The sequence below is a fragment of the Haematobia irritans genome, chromosome 3 (assembly GCF_050003625.1).
Source record: "Haematobia irritans isolate KBUSLIRL chromosome 3, ASM5000362v1, whole genome shotgun sequence".
Classification (NCBI taxonomy): Eukaryota; Metazoa; Arthropoda; class Insecta; order Diptera; family Muscidae; genus Haematobia; species Haematobia irritans.
In genome coordinates this window covers 37,461,588-37,480,352 of record NC_134399.1, presented here as the reverse complement: position 1 = coordinate 37,480,352, position 18,765 = coordinate 37,461,588, and the positions used below count along the sequence as shown (strand labels likewise).

At 33.0% G+C, this 18,765-nt stretch overlaps 3 protein-coding genes across 4 annotated transcripts in view; 1 reads left to right on the top strand and 2 right to left on the bottom strand.

The window, feature by feature from the left end:
* The window catches only part of Tis11 (Tis11 zinc finger protein), a 127,188-nt gene extending 117,688 nt beyond the window's left edge, over positions 1-9,500 (bottom strand). The window contains exon 1 of one of the 2 annotated variants that reach the window (XM_075300017.1): positions 9,327-9,500. Coding sequence is in view for 1 of the 2 variants with exons in the window: in XM_075300016.1 (XP_075156131.1) it covers positions 2,651-2,740 (90 nt within the window). In the remaining variant the exon portion in view is untranslated. Of the gene's footprint in view, positions 1-2,650; positions 3,806-9,326 lie in introns of those variants that run through there. The other variant, XM_075300016.1, reaches the window with a different exon arrangement.
* A 1,319-nt stretch (positions 9,501-10,819) lies between these two features.
* On the top strand, positions 10,820-12,887 carry Rab18 (RAS oncogene family member Rab18). The gene is made up of 3 exons (XM_075300015.1): positions 10,820-10,969; positions 12,039-12,471; positions 12,536-12,887. The coding sequence occupies exons 1-3, from the start codon at positions 10,908-10,910 to the stop codon at positions 12,629-12,631; spliced, it is 591 nt and encodes a 196-aa protein (XP_075156130.1). The 5' UTR covers positions 10,820-10,907; the 3' UTR covers positions 12,632-12,887.
* A 614-nt stretch (positions 12,888-13,501) lies between these two features.
* Positions 13,502-18,298, bottom strand: LOC142229454 (uncharacterized). The gene is made up of 6 exons (XM_075300014.1): positions 17,622-18,298; positions 17,491-17,559; positions 16,849-17,430; positions 16,464-16,559; positions 15,495-16,352; positions 13,502-14,102 (listed from the first exon to the last, which is right to left on the bottom strand). Exons 1-6 carry the CDS (start codon positions 18,107-18,109, stop codon positions 13,625-13,627), a joined length of 2,571 nt encoding a protein of 856 aa, XP_075156129.1. The 5' UTR covers positions 18,110-18,298; the 3' UTR covers positions 13,502-13,624.
* Positions 18,299-18,765: the final 467 nt, after the last annotated feature.

Below are 18,765 nucleotides of genomic sequence, written 5' to 3'. Positions count from 1 at the left end.
TTTGGATTTGAGTACCTACAAATTTATATTATACATTTTAATTGGAAATATATATTTTTTTTATTCGGACGGTAATTGGAACAAATAGACTATCAATGAAATACGTAAAAAGTTTCAACCATTTTTCTTAACTTACTTCAAATTTTTATATTTCAACTGATTATGTTTTCAACTTCAATTAATTTTTTTAATTGGAAAAAATTGTCTGATTTTTATTTATGTATATATAGTTTTAATTTTTATATTTAGATTTTATAATTAACCTTTAATTACTGTTCCGGTGGTAAATTTTAAAATTTTTATAATAATTGTAGTTGGGTTTAGGCCGAAATTGTTAAAATATAGTATATAGAATCTAATTATTTTCGATTAACATTTTCAATTATATTTTTAATTTGATATATTTTTCTATGTAATTAAAATGTTAGTTGGGATAATTAATATTCGAATTAAAAAAGTATGAATTTACGCTTATTATTTTTTAATTTGATTATAAAACTCGTCGTAGCTTTTTATTATCTTCACTGAGTTATTAAATTTAACATTTATAACATATGTTTTTTTAGCCTTATATAGCCTTATTTTTAAATTTTAATTAAATTTTTAAATTTATATTTTAAAAGAAAATCATTAAAAATGTTAAAACAATCTTGTAAAAAATTTACACAAAATCAAATATTTTAAAAATATTTCCAAACAACCTTTTTTCTGATTTCTGAATACACGCTTTGTTATCTTGCATTTGAATTACAGTGCACTCGCGGTAACGTGAACTAATTAAAACCAAGAGAGTTCACGTTAGCGAAAATGTTCACGTTAGCAGTGTTGCCAGTATTTTCCGGGCTCTTGTCCCCAAAATGGAACGCTTTTATCCCCAAAAATCCCCAATTTAATTTAAAATTCCCCATAAAAATCCCCAATAATTTTTTTTGGCAAGTTTTTTTATAAGAAGTAAACGAATATACTCTGCTGTAGAAAATTCGTAAAAAATTATTAAAAAAAATATATAAAATAAAATAAAAGTATGCAATTTTTGTTGTACCAGTTTGCGAGTTACAAAAAGATGAAGATTTCAAAACACAAAACCAGGAGACGGGTGCTCAAAATATCATCCGATACCAGCCCTCATCAGAGTGAATTATTGGTATGAAGAGTCATCGAGTCATCTTATGCAAATCATCTTCTAAACGCTCGAGAAATAAAAATGGGAATTCGGTCAACATATAATCAAGAAATAAAATTGGCTTATCGATCAAAACGCATTACTGTCCCGATATGAATTATATGCTATATGTATGGGATATGGGATATATTTTCAAAATCAGTGATGTACGCAGATGAGTCTTTACGAAATAATTTCACAATAGTAAAACATTTCTTAGGAAAAAGAGTAAAGAAGCTCTTGGGCCACCCAAATAAATGCCGTGGAATAAAGAGGAGGAAAGTTATTTTTCTATATTTTGGAGAATCTCTGTACTTCTTTAAGCCTTTTTTTAAGCATGTAGAAGTAAAGAATTCCATATAAACCATAGTTCTTACTCTGATTAATTATACTGAACAGATTTCAAAAATTCCCCACAAAAATCCCAAATTTGTGGAAATTCCCCACCAAATCTCCAAGTCCCCAACTCAAAAATTTCCCCATCCACGAAAAAAATATCCTCGATTTTGGGGGGAAATCCCCAATACTGGCAACACTGCACGTTAGCGAACTTCAGCGAATTTCAGAACAAAACATAGCAATATTCGAGAGCTTTACACATTCTAGCGTGAGTCTTTTTTTTTTTTTTTGTTAATATTAAAACTTTGTTAATATTAAAAACTTAATTTAATTTCATGAAAACATTAAAAAAAGAGATCGGAAAAATGTCAGTGGGTATGGAATTATTACGCAATTTAAATTTATAATTAAAATTCACAAAAAAGTCAAACTAGATTACTAATAAATTCCTTAGGTGTATTTGAAATTGTACTTGGCATTATGAATCTGCCTTTAACGTCCAATTTCATGTTTTTCAGCGTTTTAAAGCTTGTTCACGTTATGCGGTGTTCACGTTAAGCTGTGTTCACATTACCGCGAGTGCACTGTATGTGTATGGGTTAATAATTATGCTCGATAATTTTCAAATGTAATGTAAAGGAGCCCTTAATTGGGCAAATAAGGTTTTCATACAAAAAGGATATAGTACAATGTAACCTCTCAAACTTGGACACTCTGAAAACCGGACACCTCCCAAAGGTGGACAATTGTTCGGGGACGTTTGCTATATTAAAACATTAAAATTAACCTCTCGTAAGTGGACATCTCCCAAATGTGGACAAAATGTAGACGACCTTGAGTGTCCACCTTTCAGAGGTTTCACTGTATATGACATTTAATGTTCCAATTCATCTGCAGTCCAAAAATTGCTACGATCAACTTGACATTCGATCGACGTTATTTAATTGAGCACAAGAACGACCTTTTCAAGCTCTTGGAAAAAATTTAATTATTTTTCCCCAAAATATTTCAAAAAAAAATCTATAATAATCATAATTGTTCATTAGCAATATTTGACATCTTGTCACACACAAGGTATGGCATGCAAAAGCGACCAAATGATAATCACATTTTAAAAAGGCAAAGATAACTACAAAAAAAAATACTCACCGTTGTAAATATGTCACCACAGTCAAAGTAAATGGCGTTGTTCGATGAGGGTTTTGTCGTAGCACTCTTTTGCACAATAGCTGCAGACATTTTCGTATTGTTTTCTGTATTTGTTAGGGTTGAGGGGGGGATTCTTTAATACAACATCCAACAGGTTGGCTTCACCACAAAAACGAATTTGCAATTGGGGTAAACAACTCCACCACTAAATGTTCTGATTATAAAATATATGTACAATGTTCGTTGTTGTTGTTGTTGATCGTTGTATTTTATTTTCTCCTTCAAATCAAAATAATTTCTTCACTGGGTTTATTTTATTTATTTTGTATTTGTAATTCGTATCTTTTTCTTTTCCATGAACAACATGTAAAGCAACGTAATCTAAATTGTTTTATTTTTTTTTAAATCTAGCTATTGTATGTATTTTTCATTATAACTGCATATATACATACACCAAGTGCTGAAGTAATAAAGAAGCGATAAGAGTTTTAACAATTGTTTAGGATCACACCACGTTGGGGGAAGAAGACATTGGCGCTGAGTGAAGAACAGAACACACTCACGATTTGTTCTCTCCCTGTTGTCTATCTCTTTTTTTCGAGGCTCACAAAAAAAAACACAACTTTGGTTCAATCCCTCGATGTTCACAAATTACGCATGTATTTTAGCAACAGCCGCGTAACAACTGCTGGACACCGCACCGACACTCAGTCCAACAATCGATTGATTTGATGATAATGATAATTGTAGAGACACAAACAATCAACACGAACTCAAGCTTGTGAGCGGAGCAACCAACTAGATGTTTTTATGCGAGTGGTCGAGGGCAATGAAAGGAATTAAAACGAACACATACACACACTACTGCAATATCAAGACAATTTTTCTTTATTTCAATTCAAATCGTATTCTTTGGAAGACTTAAAAAAATGCCGATTGGTTTTTTTTTCTTTTCGTTTTGTTTCTCTCTTTCAACTTGTATTTTATTTGATTTTGTAGAGTTCTGGCTCGTTTCAAACGTGTTTTCTTTGTTTCGCGTTCTCTTGTTCTTGAAAATGACTAAAATAGAATTGAATACAAAGTTGAGTTGAGTTACTTCAAATCTCCTTTCTCGTTATTCCACGATCAGATCGATACGGCTGTTATTGTGTGACTAAAGTAGCATTGAAGTTTGTTGCTTTACTTAACTCTATTTCTTCGTTTCTGATTTTTTTGTGGTTCGCGTCATAGTCGGCTACAGCCAGTGTTGCCGTTTAACGTATTTGTATTTGAAATTGGGAAAAACACGTTTTACCTATATTTTCTCTATCCGAATTGCGTATAAACATTTATATTAGTATGTAGTATAGTTTTGTCATAAAAGTGGTTGCTAATTTCACGTTTCACAAGTGAAAATCAAAAGTAAAAAAATTTGTTTAATAGTTTATAAAGAAAAGTATTCGTAAAAATTAGATTTCCACTACCTTTGAAATACTTTCTATAGATCCATGCCATCAATTGATATAATTTGCTTTTCCAAAGTACATTAGGCAAAAATTGACTTTTCGACTAATCAACTTTTCATCAAAAAAGTTGTAAAAACGCAGTCGACTTTTGATAAACTTCTAATTCGACTAATCGGCTTTTGATAGTTTTGAAATTCGATCATAATCGACTAATCGTCATTTTGTATTAGAAAAATGATTTTTTGACGAAAAAGCCGCTTGAATAGAAGAGAAATGTGATGAATGTATTTAGATAACATGTGTATTTTAATTTCGTGGTTACTTTTTATAAAATATGATAAATGCATAAGCGTAGGAAGGCCTCTGGGGAGGGGGCTTAGACCCCCCCAGAAAAAATTTACCCCCCCCCCCAGAATTTGAAAACCTATTTACGATTTTACATTTTTATAAAAATTAAACAAGTATATACAACCGCACAAAGTTCCACTAAAGACTTTCATGCACAATCGAATTACTTCGGTTGTGGTAGCAGTTGCCGATGGCAATGTTTGAAGTCTGATATTTATGAAATAGAGCTGTGATTGAACTTATGGTTTAGTTGAATAACTAACAGCCTGTTTCTGTATGTCGAACGAGTTCAATCGATCGACTGAAATTCATAGAAACAACTGTTTTTTGGTTATAAATTCAGTTGTTTGTTTCCATTTTGGTCGATCCAAAGAGCTCGTTCGACATACAGAAACAGGCTATAAAGCTCCTTTATTATATTGTTTAGTCTGGTTTAGTCACCTTAATTAAAAAATAGTAATTGGTATTAAAACTATTCTTTCATAAATTAATATCTTAATAATGCTGCAAAAAAGCGTAGCCAAAAAAGAAGTGAAAATGTTCTTTTTGGGTCCGGAAGTGGTGCAAAATTGGCGGAGAAGCGATGAATGTAATAGGAACTCGTCATAGAACGAATGTCCACCGTTTCAACAGCCGTTGCAATAAATTTGCATCACTTCTTACGGTGTGATCCGAATTCAGAATTTTGAATGTGAATTAAGAAATTGTGTGATATTTTCCCAAATAAAATTGTGTGATATTTTCCCAAATATTTTGTTAGAATTATATAAATATTTATAAAGACCTGGAGCTTCAAGAAACATTAATTTATAATAATTTTTATATTTTTTATGATTGTAATGCATTCTAACGCTTGTTTGAATATTTTCAAAAATTATCGATTTTTCTATAATGGATTAAGCATTTTGTGGCTAGGGGGGCTATAGCCCCCCCTAGGAAAATTGTCTAGCTACGCTAATGGATAAATGCATAACTAAAAATATGAATTTTAAACAATTAAAATCTAAAAATTATCTATTGATAAAGTCACCGCGAAATATTATAATAAAAGCCGGAATATGTGTATACATGTAAGATGTACGGGTTAAATATGTAGTTAGAAAATAATTAATATATTTTATTGTTAGTTCAGTATTATACACTATTTTTTATTACATAAATTAACACATATACATATAGTATATTTTTATACCCTAAACCACATAGTGGTCAGGGTATAATAGCTTTGCCAAAAAATGTGCCTTCCAGAAATATTGATTTTAGACCTCATAAAATATACATACACCAATCGTCTCATATACATACACCTGAGTCAATCTATCCCTTGGTGTCCGTCCATGTATTTGGTGTTCGCAGGATTCCGGTCGCATTTATGAACCGATTTTGATAAAATTTGGTACACGGTGTTTTCTTTTTGGGCTCAAGGACGAACGCTATTGAATTTGGAAGAAATCGGATAAAATTTAGATATAGCTCCCGATTTCATAAAGATTGGGTAGTTTTGGTGTGTAAACCGAACAAACAACCCCCTCCGATCCTAGAAAATCGAATTCTTATCAATCCTAATTCGTATTAATATTTATTATATTTTAATATTGTACGAAGTTAATTTTATTGTGAACATATATTAAATGTCTTACAAAAAATTCGAATTTTCTACATAATTTGCAAGTTATTGATTACCTAAATATTTCATTACTCTAACGGCCCATTCCTGTTATCCGAACGAAAATAAATGAACGAACGATATTAACTCTTTTTCGTCTAGATTTGAATTTCTCTAACATAATTTAGTTCGTTCGTATGAGCCACGTTAGGTTAGGGGTAGTGGCTGCCCGTTACAAAAGGATCCCTTATACGGTGTTCTCACCAAGCATGTTTTGGGGTTTGAAATATTTTCCCTTTATAAGCACTTCAAAACGAGTCGTTTTCGCCATACTAAAAAAACAAGTTCAAATCACACGTTTTCCTCCAAAACACGTCAATTTTAGAATGTTAACCCACCTAATTTAGAATATACCCCGAATAACATACCCTATTCAAATATATATCAAAATATTGAAATAAGTTTCATAGAAAAAAAAAGAATAAACAAAGGCTTTTAAGAACATGGACATGTGAAAATAACATAAAAATTTTTTCCCTTTGCGCTCGCGGTAATTATTTGAACATAGGTTGCATATATGTGAATTTCCACTAAATGTGAATTTCTAGTTTCCATGGTAACTCTCAAACTAAAACATTTCAACCCGATGTGAACGGTGAAATGTTTTGGAAAAACGAATAAGGAAAACGAGTCGGTGGGAACATAGCATTAGACTGCTATTTCCACAAAACGAAAGGTGATCGATTTAAAACTGACAAATATGGGTATTTATGGAGAATTTTTTTCCATGGTGCAACGGCAACACTGGATATTGCTACTGTTGTTATTGTTGTTGTCGCATTAATTTTTCGTTACTTGAGATCAGGGATGGAAAATGTTAATGTTCGTACTAAAATTGTGGTATTGCTAAATATATCACTCGGGGCGTACTCCAGGTATTGACAGTTTATTACTACGTCGAGATTCGAAATAATGTCTTTTAGCATTTGATGTCCCTCAATTGAGAGAAGTAACATGCTCTTAAGACCGGTACATTCAAAGAGAAAATTTCCTCGGGAACGAAATGTTAGACAGCGAATGCCCTTTGCTATAAAGTATTTTATTTATGGGCATATAAAGCAAACTTGGCAACGAGTGTCTCTAAACTTTTTTATTTGCTTCTAAAGTAAAACATTTAGAATCAAAAGAAAATTTTGTCTAAAATTTCATTTCTCAGAAAACTCTTTTTTTAGTGTACTAAGTTCAACTAACTGTGCAAAACAAGAATAAATATAAAGGATTTCTTTGCAAAAACTACCATAATTCAAAGCATCAAATCAATAGTAACATAATAAAGAAAACTGACAGTGAAAACTTTTGATTACCTATTAGGGGCTGTTATTTGGGATCGATTTTTATAAATCCAGGGATTCGGGATTTCAAAATACTGAATCGCGGGTCTTTTTCGGGATTTGTTAAATATTCTGAGTAATAACAATCTACAGCATCAAAAAATTGTAGTACATCAATTTGGTTTAATTCAATTTTGTTAACAAAACTCGTAACAAAAGGATATAAGTTAAAAAGCTATTTCATATTGCATCGTACTCAACAAAATACTATATCATACCCTAAACCACCCCCACTGAATTAGTAAATATTGTTTGTGGGGTATCAATGGTATATGCTTGAGAGATAAACCGTATTTCCATATTGAAGAACATTAAGGGGTACATGGTTATGGGAGTCTTGTCACTATCTGAGCAGAAATGTCTGATATTAGGAGCTATAGTTGATTTTGCAACTATAGAGTTAGTATGCTACTACTATTGAGTCCATTATTAAAAAAGAGGAAATCGCTCAATTAGTTGTGGTTAATACAAATTTGTAAACACCGGGCGATATTATTATGTAAGAGCTACATGTAAATCTAAATACGATCGGCTAGTATATAAAAATATGAAATTTGAGTTACATTCGTTAATAAATAAGAGTATTATGGCCAAAATTGGGAAAATCGAGCGATCCATATATATGGGAACTACATCTAAATCTGAACCAATTTGTATAATATATTGCAGGTTTGATTGAGACTACAGAAGGTTACCTCGTGCAAAATTTAAGTACAATCAGTTAATAAATGAGGCCTCTATGGTCAAAAATTAGCTTATTAGGGATAAATTTTTCAAAATCGGACGATACATATATATGGGAGCTATATCTAACAGCCTCTTTCTGTATGTCGAACGAGCTCTATCGATCGACTGAAACGGAGACTAACAGCTGAATTTATAACCAAAAATCAGCTGTTTCTGTGCATTTCAGTCGATCGATAGAGCTCGTTCGACATACAGAAACAGGCTGTAAATATGAACCGATTTCGATGAAAGTTTGTACACACGTGTGCTATAGAGGATTACAGTTAGCCAACTTGGAGTACAATCGGTTGATAAATAAGGGTTTTACGGCCAAATTTTTGAAAAGCGAGCGATACATATATATGGGAGCTATGTCTATATCTGAACCGATTTCGATAAAATTTTGCAGACTTAAAGGATGATGCAGAAGGTTACTTTCTGCCAAATTTGACGACGATTAGTAAAAAAGAGCAACGTGACCCAATTTGTCGAAATCGGGCGATACATATATATGGGAGCTATATCTAAATTTGATCCGATTTTTTCCAAATTCAATAGCATTCGTCCTTGTGCCCAAAAAGCTCCCTGTACCAAATCGGTTAATAATAGCGACCGGAATCCTGTAAACAACAAATACATGGACAGACGTACGGACAGACACCAAGCGCTAGATCGACACAGGAGGTGATTCTGAGTCGATCGATCTGGTAGGCAAATTTTTTGGCCGATCAAAGTTATTATACCCTGACCACTATGTGGTTTAGGGTATAAAAAGCAGCAAATTTAACAAATTTAGATTATTTTTTCGGCATCCCGAAAAATACCGGGATTTACAATAAAATGTTCCGGGATTTCGGGACGGTATTAATCCCGCATGCCAGCCCTATCAACTATATTCGTATTAGCAACCACTTCTGTCAGGAGAATTGCGATCTGTAACAAGCCCAAAATTTACGTCCCTTTAAGTTCGAAAACGTACCGTAGAAACAATTTTCCCATCCCTACTTAATATTTTTATGTGGAGGTATTTTATTCTATACCACCGCTGCTGGTGGTAGTTTATTTAAGTAATATTTGTTGCCAGATAGTGGTAGTTTTGTTGAGATTTATAACAACGCCACTCAAAAAAGATCAATAAGAAAATATCAAAAATGTTATACCTTGTTTATTGATTCTTACTAATTTTGTGCTCTCTGCTCCTCTCCCTCTCTCTTCTTTTGATTTGTTGCACAGCGCGGGTTTTTGAACAGTCTTGTTGACACACGAAACTTTTATATTTGATTATCGAAATATTTGTCACTGTATACAATGTGAAATATTGTCGAAAGAAAAGAATTAATGAAAGATATCATAGGAAAAGGATTTGGCATTTAAAAATAAGAGTTTAAAGCAATGTAGGTGAATTTATGACATACAACAAAGCCATTAAGTGTTTTTAACGCCGTCGGTAATTTAATTATTCAAAGTGAGCAGTATAATGGGACGTTCAGACGTTTAATTCATGTCGGTATCCAGCAAATCCCAGATGTTGACCACGCCATAATATATGTTCGACGACATAATCGATACTGCAGCTAATTTATGTGATCAATGACTTATTTATGGAATAAGCCCTCTGTGTACCTTTAGCGAATTTTTCGCTGCCCGTAACATAAGGCGAGTGAAGGGAGAGGATAAAGTGCTTAGCGTGAAAGGATATTTTATTAAAATAATAGAATTGTGCTGCTTTCGGTTAAAATTCATTTTAAATAAATCATTGATTTAGAATGTAAAAAAAATCAACCTTTTTCCGCCTCTTCTTGATAGTTTGTTAATAAGTTTATATGGTACGTTTTTTTCAATTAAGCTAATCGCCATAAGAAATCAACGTTACATTTTTAGGGCCGGTTTTTCAATGTTTTGTTATTATTTATCGTGTCGACAAAACAACTCATCCCATACAAAAATACTAACCGGTGGTCAATCCTCCAGTTAAGTATAAAACATACGGTGCACTCTACAGTAGAATTCAATACATTAGCAACAAATTGTCAACTCAGTTGAAACAACTTCTCTAATTGAACCTAATTTTTAGTGTGTAAATATAACCATAGCGATAGGCGGTAGGCGAACACTTATTTACGTGTATTTCTTATGGGAAGCCCAAAATCCGCGACGGAATACCGTGACGGCTAGCGGCGTGTCGCTAAATTAAAACTTATTCTAACTCCTTGGCGAAAACTGGTATAGTGTTGCCAACGATTATCAATTTTTTTCAACTCACCACTAGGAATTGCTGTTGCCTGGACACGTGTAGATTATTTTTTTCTTGAAATAACTCAACAAATAACAAGCCGTTGTATGTTTTTATTCAACTTCATTTTCTAATATTGTCAAAGCATGCTGTTTTGAGAACAAAAACGCTAGGAAACGTGAAAAAGGGAATTATTCGCCGTCAAGCTTATTGTATTTGCCGTTGCGGCAAAAATGTTTCGCCTACCGCCTATCGCTATGGTTATATTTACACACTTATGTTTCAAATCTATTTTGTAGAATGTATTGGAGACAAAATGCATTTATGGTGTTGCAAAATGCCCAGCCTTGTGTTTATTGGGTATATTCCCACCAAATGTATACGAAACGCATTAATTTAGGTACCGATTGGAATTTTGTTTGGCAACGCTTCTAATGTTGTCATTGGCTTAAATACATAAACATAGTTTTATGTGGAAATTAAGTTATTTCATACTTTCTGATTAACAATGTTAAGCGATAAAGCAATCAAACTTTTGGTAATAGGCGAAAGTGGCGTAGGGAAATCAAGGTAGGAGTTAAAGCGAATCGTGGTGTTATCGACTGTTCTATTTCTTATTTTTAGATTTAGATCATCGTGTGAGATGACTGTGTCCTATTGGGCAAGTTTGTAATGCGTATATAAGTAGACTCAGTCAGTTTTGAAGTTGCAATCGGATAATGGGATGGAAGAATATATTGAATTATATGGTATGGAAAAGGCATACATGAATTGTGAGTTTCTTGACGAGATTGGTATCAGATTGTAAATAATAGCTGTTTGAACATCCCCAGTATCAAGTACCAGGACAAGGGGAAAAAGTTGCAATGGTCATTATTAGTGTAATCTATAGTCTACAATTCCTGATCCAATATCGAGAATGAGAAAAGTCCCGCTTGCAATATCTAGTGCAAATTAGACTTGTCTAATGTTTCATAACTGACATTAACAGAATGGATAATGCTGTAAACTTACCCATACCCTTTCGATTTATTTTTATTTAATTAGCCCATTTTACAACCAAGTCCAATGGTCATATACGGCTACAAACATAGTCATCATAGAGAAAATACGAAAATTGGAAGGCCGCCACTCGCGGCAGTAAAGCAACTTAATTAGATGCATCTCGATTGAAGATGGTGAAGTTTCTTAGATTCAAATTACCCCTTAAGAGGTGTCTTCTAATATGGCATTCATTCTAAGGGTATCTTTGAAAGAATCATCTTCTCTTAATTAAGGTGACGTACATGAGCAGCAATCTCGAGTTTTTTACAATTTTTTTCAATTTTTATTTCATCGGGCATATTATTGCACTGAGAGGTGATAATCCAACGCTGAAATACTTTCTGGGTTTGAATCCACGACCCTGTTTATGCAAGGCGGTGACTCTCGAATGGTAGAAGCCAAATCATTTTCAAAACAGATTTTGACTTCAATGGCCATCAAAATTTAAAGTTTCTAATGGTCCCAATATTTTGAAAGAATTTCTATATAAAAAGTAAAAAAAAAAATTATTAATACTATTTGACTTATTGTTATACAGCTGGGCAGCCGATAATGTAAAGAAAAAAAAACTAATATCTACTTTTTCAAATTGCAGTTTAATTCGACGCTTTGTAGAAAATAAATTCGATGAGTCCCATGATGTCACAATTGGCATGGACTTTAAGAGTAAAGTTATGAATATTGATGGAGTCGATTATAAACTAGCTCTTTGGGATACAGCCGGTGCAGAAAGATTCCGCAGTTTAACTCCCAGTTTCTACCGTAAAGCATTAGGAGCGATATTAGTATATGACGTCACCAGTCGAGAATCACTTATTAAATTGGAAGCTTGGTTTACAGAATTGGAGAATTACAGCGATAACCCAAATATTGCGACAATAGTCGTTGGTAATAAAATAGATGACGAACGTGTAGTCAGCCGTGAAGAAGGTTTGAAATTTGCTCGGAAACATCGTTCATTGTTTTTGGAGACATCTGCAAAACATGATAAATTTGTTGCCGATGTCTTTAGAGATATTGTGGAAAAAGTAAGTTCATATAATCGATATTTTTATTTGAAGAAATCAACAAATGCTGAAACTTTTATTTTAGATTGTATCATCGGATCAATTCGAACAATTGAACAATGGTGATAGAATTGAAGTTCGCGAAGATGACGATGGTGGAGCATCCTATTGCAGATGTTGATCTATTGTCTATTATTTGTTGTATTATTGCATTTCTTTTTTCCCAATCAGCCTTCTGTATGTATCTAATGCAATATTGGAAAGAAATAATATATTAATCATGTTTACCACATTTATGTTATAGTCACATTTTGGTATGGTATTGATATAGTAAAATATGATATTTATTATGTAATTTGTGTACCAATAGAATTTTTTTATTCATAAGATTAAAATAAACTTACAGTTTTGGTTTTCAACCTAAATTCATAGACCAATTCAAATTGTTTTATATACGTAGATGCAATAAAAAAGAGAATAATTAAATTTGGGACTTGGCTTACTCATCACATGTGGAAGATGAATATTCAGAATTAAACGAAAAATGGAAAGCGATTTTGTGTCCGGAATAAAATCAGCAAAAGTTAATGAGAGCATTTCAAATTTGGAACAGACTAGGGACAATAAAAACTTTCAAATATTCATTTTGTGTTCTGAAAAAAATCGACTGTATTCTTTTGTTTGCATCTTATAGCAGCGAAATCTCAATTGGGTCAGGTATAGTGGCCACCCACTGTAGTGGGGATTCCCCGATCTACTTTAGGTTAGGTTGCAGCCCGATGTGTCAGGCTCACTTATACTATTCAGTCCATTGTGATACCACATTGGTGAACTTCTCTCTTCCTATCTACTTTGGTCCTTATGGTTATATCATACAATCCATTGTTCTATACTACACGGTAGCTCACAATCTGGAAATTAATAAAAAAAATGTTCGCACTTTAGAGCCTGTCCAATTCGTAGTATGGATTTGTTATTCATTATGGGCAACATCAAAGTTGTCACCCAATTTTATATTTTGTGTAAATCGCATTGAGAAAACCAATAAAGATTTTAGAAAATAAAATACTTTATTGAGTTTTGAGTACCACATAATAAATATTAGGAAAATGCCGGCCTAACAGAATTGCTTACATCTAAACTTAAACGCTATGATGCACTTCATGTTGTAGAATCAACAACCTTCCGCCAGATTCATTGTTTGATTTACTGGAAGTGATTGGAAACTATTTGCAATTGATGTCTCCGTAGCAGGTGCTAATTGATTTGTGCTTCGCATGCCTAATGTAGATGGTTGAGATTCGTGATTATCGTGGTGAGGCAGTTGTTGATGTTGAAGCATTGACTTCTCTGAATCATTCATTTCGTTATGTTGGTGTGGATCCCCAGACATGTGGTGTCCATCTTCGGTGTTATTTTTTGATTGTTTCGACATTTTATAGTGTTCGGAAACATGTTGACGGAGTTCGGACTGATATTTGAATGCCATGGGACATTCAATGCACATATACGTATTTTCTCCAACATGGGTTCTTAGATGCTTCGTTAGATCACCACTTTCCGCATAAGCTCTGTCACAGAATTTACATTTATATGGTTTCTCTCCAGTATGTGTCCTTGTATGGCGTCTTAAATGATAGACTATGGCAAATCTGGAAGGATAAAAAATTAAGAAAATATGAAGTTTAGGTTAGGTATAGTGGCAGCCCGATATTTCAGGCTAAGTTAGAGTATTCAGTCCATTGTGATACCACAGTGGTGCACTTCGTCCTTATAACTGAGTGCTGTCTGATCCTATGCTCAATGACTTGAGCCGAGTCCGAACGGCGTTCCACATTACGGTGACATTTGAAACACTCAGAAATGTCACCAGCATTACTGAGAGGGGATAATCCACCACTGAAAAACTTTTTGGTGTTCGGTCGATACACACGACCCTATGTACATATGCAAGGCGTGCATACTAACCATTGTACCACAGTGGCTATTAAAAGATGAAAACTATATACAAATAGTCGAGTCTGTTCCATTTATTCACAAATAAGATTATCTTTGTTTTTTAGATTTAGCGTCCTAAACAATGAAATCTTGCATCGTAGATATAATGGTGACATTTCATTCGTCAAGTAGGACTCGAACTAAATATCAACAACATCGTGCAACACTCATTGATGAGAGAAGTGTTGTCGCAATGAGCCGAATGATTTGTGTGAACCTGAATGGATGAATTGTGCTACCAAGGTTAATCAATAAAATTTGTAAGGGTCAAAGATAGACTTGGTGACTTTTATATATCCATATATCCAATACTCCATCGCAATAATACCTGTGAAATGTGGGAACTATTTAACAGGTTATGCTTCTCTAATTGGTTTCAAAGCAATTCGGACTCGGTTATAAAAAGGAGGTCCCTTGTCATTAAGCTTAGCATGGGCAGCACTCAGTGATAAGAGAGAAGTTCACCACTGTGGTATCACAATGGACTGAATAGTCTAAGTGAGTCTGATACATCGCGCTGCCACCTAACCTAAGAGGTTATATATATATATATATATATATATATATATATATATATATATATATATATATATATATATATATATATATATATATATATATATATATATATATATATATATATATATATATATATATATATATATATATATATATATATATATATATATATATATATATATATATATATATATATATATATATATATATATATATATATATATATATATATATATATATATATTTATATATATATATATATATATATATATATATATATATATATATATATATATATATATATATATATATATATATATATATATATATATATATATATATATATATATATATATATATATATATATATATATATATATATATATATATATATATATATATATATATATATATATATATATATATATATATATATATATATATGGTCTCAGATATATTCAGAATTACATCTGTCCATATAGCGTTCTATATTTTCCATCATTAAATTAAAATCTTGTTTAACTTACGTCATGTTGCATTGATCACATTTGAAGGGTCTTTCGCCTGAATGTAAAAGTTTGTGCTTTTGGAGACTATAAGATCTGGTAAAACGTGATCCACAAATATCACAAACATGGGGTTTGCTATTTGTATGTGTAGACATGTGCTTGATTAAATCAGATCGACAATTGAATCTACTAGGACATTCCGTACATTGGTATTTTTTTAAACCAAAGTGTCTCTCCATGTGTTGTCTCAAATTGCTAGCACTTCTAAATGTTTTACCACACTGAGGACAGAGATAAGGGGTTTCCCCGGAATGTGTTCTCATATGTTCTTTCAATGTATTAGTGTAGCCAAATTCTTTTTCACATATGAGACAAACCAAATTTTTATTTCCTTTATGGCGATTCAAATGTTCCACCAAATGGGCATGCAGGACAAATGTTTTATCACATTGATCACATTTATGTTTCTCAGCTTCAGGATGTTTGTTGGTTATGTGTTCGGTGAGCGATCTTACGGACATAAAATTTCGTTGACAGATTGTACAAGGGTAGTTTGCTTCGGAAGCATTTCTTGTGTGTATTTGCCGATGGGCTGATAGTGAAGCCTGTTTTTCGAAGCGTCTTGGACAATCAGGGCATTTGAAACCATCCGGCCGACATTGTGAAGAAAAATTACTACCAGTTTCATTCTCATGTTGAATCATATGAATTTTAAGCAAATTAGGCGTAGCAAAGCGATATTTGCATATTTCACACGCATGTGGTCTTTCGAGTGAATGAACTGAGCTATGGCGCTTTAAACGATAAGGACGATCAAATATTTTGCCACATACCGCACAGGGGAAACTGCCATTTCTACGATTCCTACTGTTAGGTCTGAAAAAGATTGATAAGAACGAATTGAATTTTGGAGATAAATTTGAGCTTGTAGCATATTTTCGTAACTTTTAAAATCAAAACTGTAATGCTTCTATGTAATCTACTTACTTTTCAATTTCTCCAATGCCTGTATCAACAAAATCTGTATTGTGTCCATGTTTTGGTTTCTGTGGACTGCCTTTTTCAGATGTTGCATCTTCGTTTCTGCAAAAATAGACTTTATATTACAAATACTCAAGTGCGAGGAAAATATGTATGATTATTGTTGATTAATTGACCTGAAAACATTTTTGAGATAATATATCCTCTCTGACTTTATTCTCAGACACGTGTAGACCTTCTCTACATGGTCTACATTTTTTTATAGCCACAGCTAGAAAAATATCTTTTGTTTAAATACAATAACTCCTCCTTGTTTTGAAGTTTTATGATTCGTCAGTTTCTTGTAGCCCAAACTTCATCAGAATGAGACAATCATGTTTTTTAAACTTACTCGGACTCATCGTATTCATCGTCTTCGTGCCAATCTCCATTGTCATCGTAGTCATCCAAAGGTTCTTGATATATTTGTGGTGAAATTTCTACTTCATGTTTGACTACATCGTCATTTGTTGCATTGTGTTTATTCTCTTTTTCCTCATAAGGCTCTTCGCTATTAAAACCAACGAAGTGATCATCTACATTCTCCTCCTCTTTACCAGTTTCTCCAAATTCCATATTGTCTTCCTTACACTTGTTAAATTTTCCACTTTTAGTTTTAGTAGACTTTTTATTGCTGTGTGTTTGACTATGTTGTATAAGGGAAGCCCGCTTCTCAAAACTCTTCGGACAATCCGTGCATTGGAATTCATGGAAATTTGCTCCTTCTGTTCCTTCTTTCTCATGTACTTTCAAATGAGCTCTATATGTTTTCTCAGCAGCAAAACTATACTTGCAAATATCACATGGAAATGCTCGTTTTTTAACATGTACCGTACCATGTCTTTTCAAGCGATAGAGACGATCAAAAATTTTTCCACATTCTTGACATGGAAATACAGTATTAACAGAATTACGTCTAGACTTTTTGGGTGATCTAATTAAAAAGACATTTATTAAAACATTTCTCTGATAAAAATTTATGCACATCAATTACTTCTCAGACGTTTGCTCCTTGGAGGATTTCCGAAGTTTTCTTTCCTTAAGGACGGACAACTTTTCATTGCTGGAATAGACATTTGTGGGGTAGTTATAGAACTAAGCTGAGCGTTTTATGCTGTACCATACCTGGAGTCAGTATCGCTGTCTGCGGACTGATTCAAATCACCTTCCACAGACCTTTGGTCATCATTATCTCCCCACTCCCCATCATCAGATTTTAAATTTACATCAATTTCTTCTGGATTTATTTCACATTCGAAATTTTCGTTATCTTTTGTTTCCTGTTTCAACTTGAAACTCTCTGCACCCGTCAACGGATCCAACATTTGGATAGTTTCTCCATCTTCCTTGCAAATCACATCGGAGAGCCATGTGTTATTGCTTTCGATACATAATTGTTGGAATTTGAAGCCAATCAATAATTTATCCACACATATTTGACAAATCATTTGGGAAAATCGACTCTCCACTTTAACTTTGATCTGGGGAACAATTTCATCCAGCATCTCAGATATGATGAGATGACTATCGTTTTCGGCAAAATCATATATTTGATATTTTTTTCCATTTCCATCGCCCAAACATGTCCGACATTTACTTAAATCTATGTACATTGCGCTGATCAGGGTTCACAATGGAAACCGTTTTTTATTATATCAACTAAAACATTGCACTGGGAACACCATATAATTGAAATACAAGCAATTTGTAAGACCACTTGAATTATATGCCGAGTATGGATGTAAACAATTGACAAAATCCGTGAATTTGTTTATGAACTCTGTTATCGACAAACAATGTAGAGTGCTTCTAATTGGTAAAAACGAAAACATCTGTTTTAATAAAAGATGTTCATTTTTGATGCACAGATGTCGCTTTCAGTTCATGGCAGGTAAAATGGTAGAGTTGCATTCTTTGCTTTTTATAAATGTTTGCTCAAAATTTGTACTAAAGTTCAGTAGGTAACGGATATAAACACATCTCCTTTTTTGGTAGGAAAAAGGTTTCGTATAAGAAATATAACAATCACGCCGGATAATAACCCTTCAACAAATATAATTCTTAAAAAAATTAGTTCGGATACTCAATGAAGAGGAATCGATAATTTCTAGATGACATTGAGGGGACCTTAATCCCAATCCAGTATATTAGTTCAGTGCAGAGAAGTTCCCCACTTACCCTGCCAACATTTTTTGAATTTGACGGCACTTCTGAGAATCCCCACAACGACGAAAACAGTCGTATACGATATCTGAAACTCGTCGCAAAA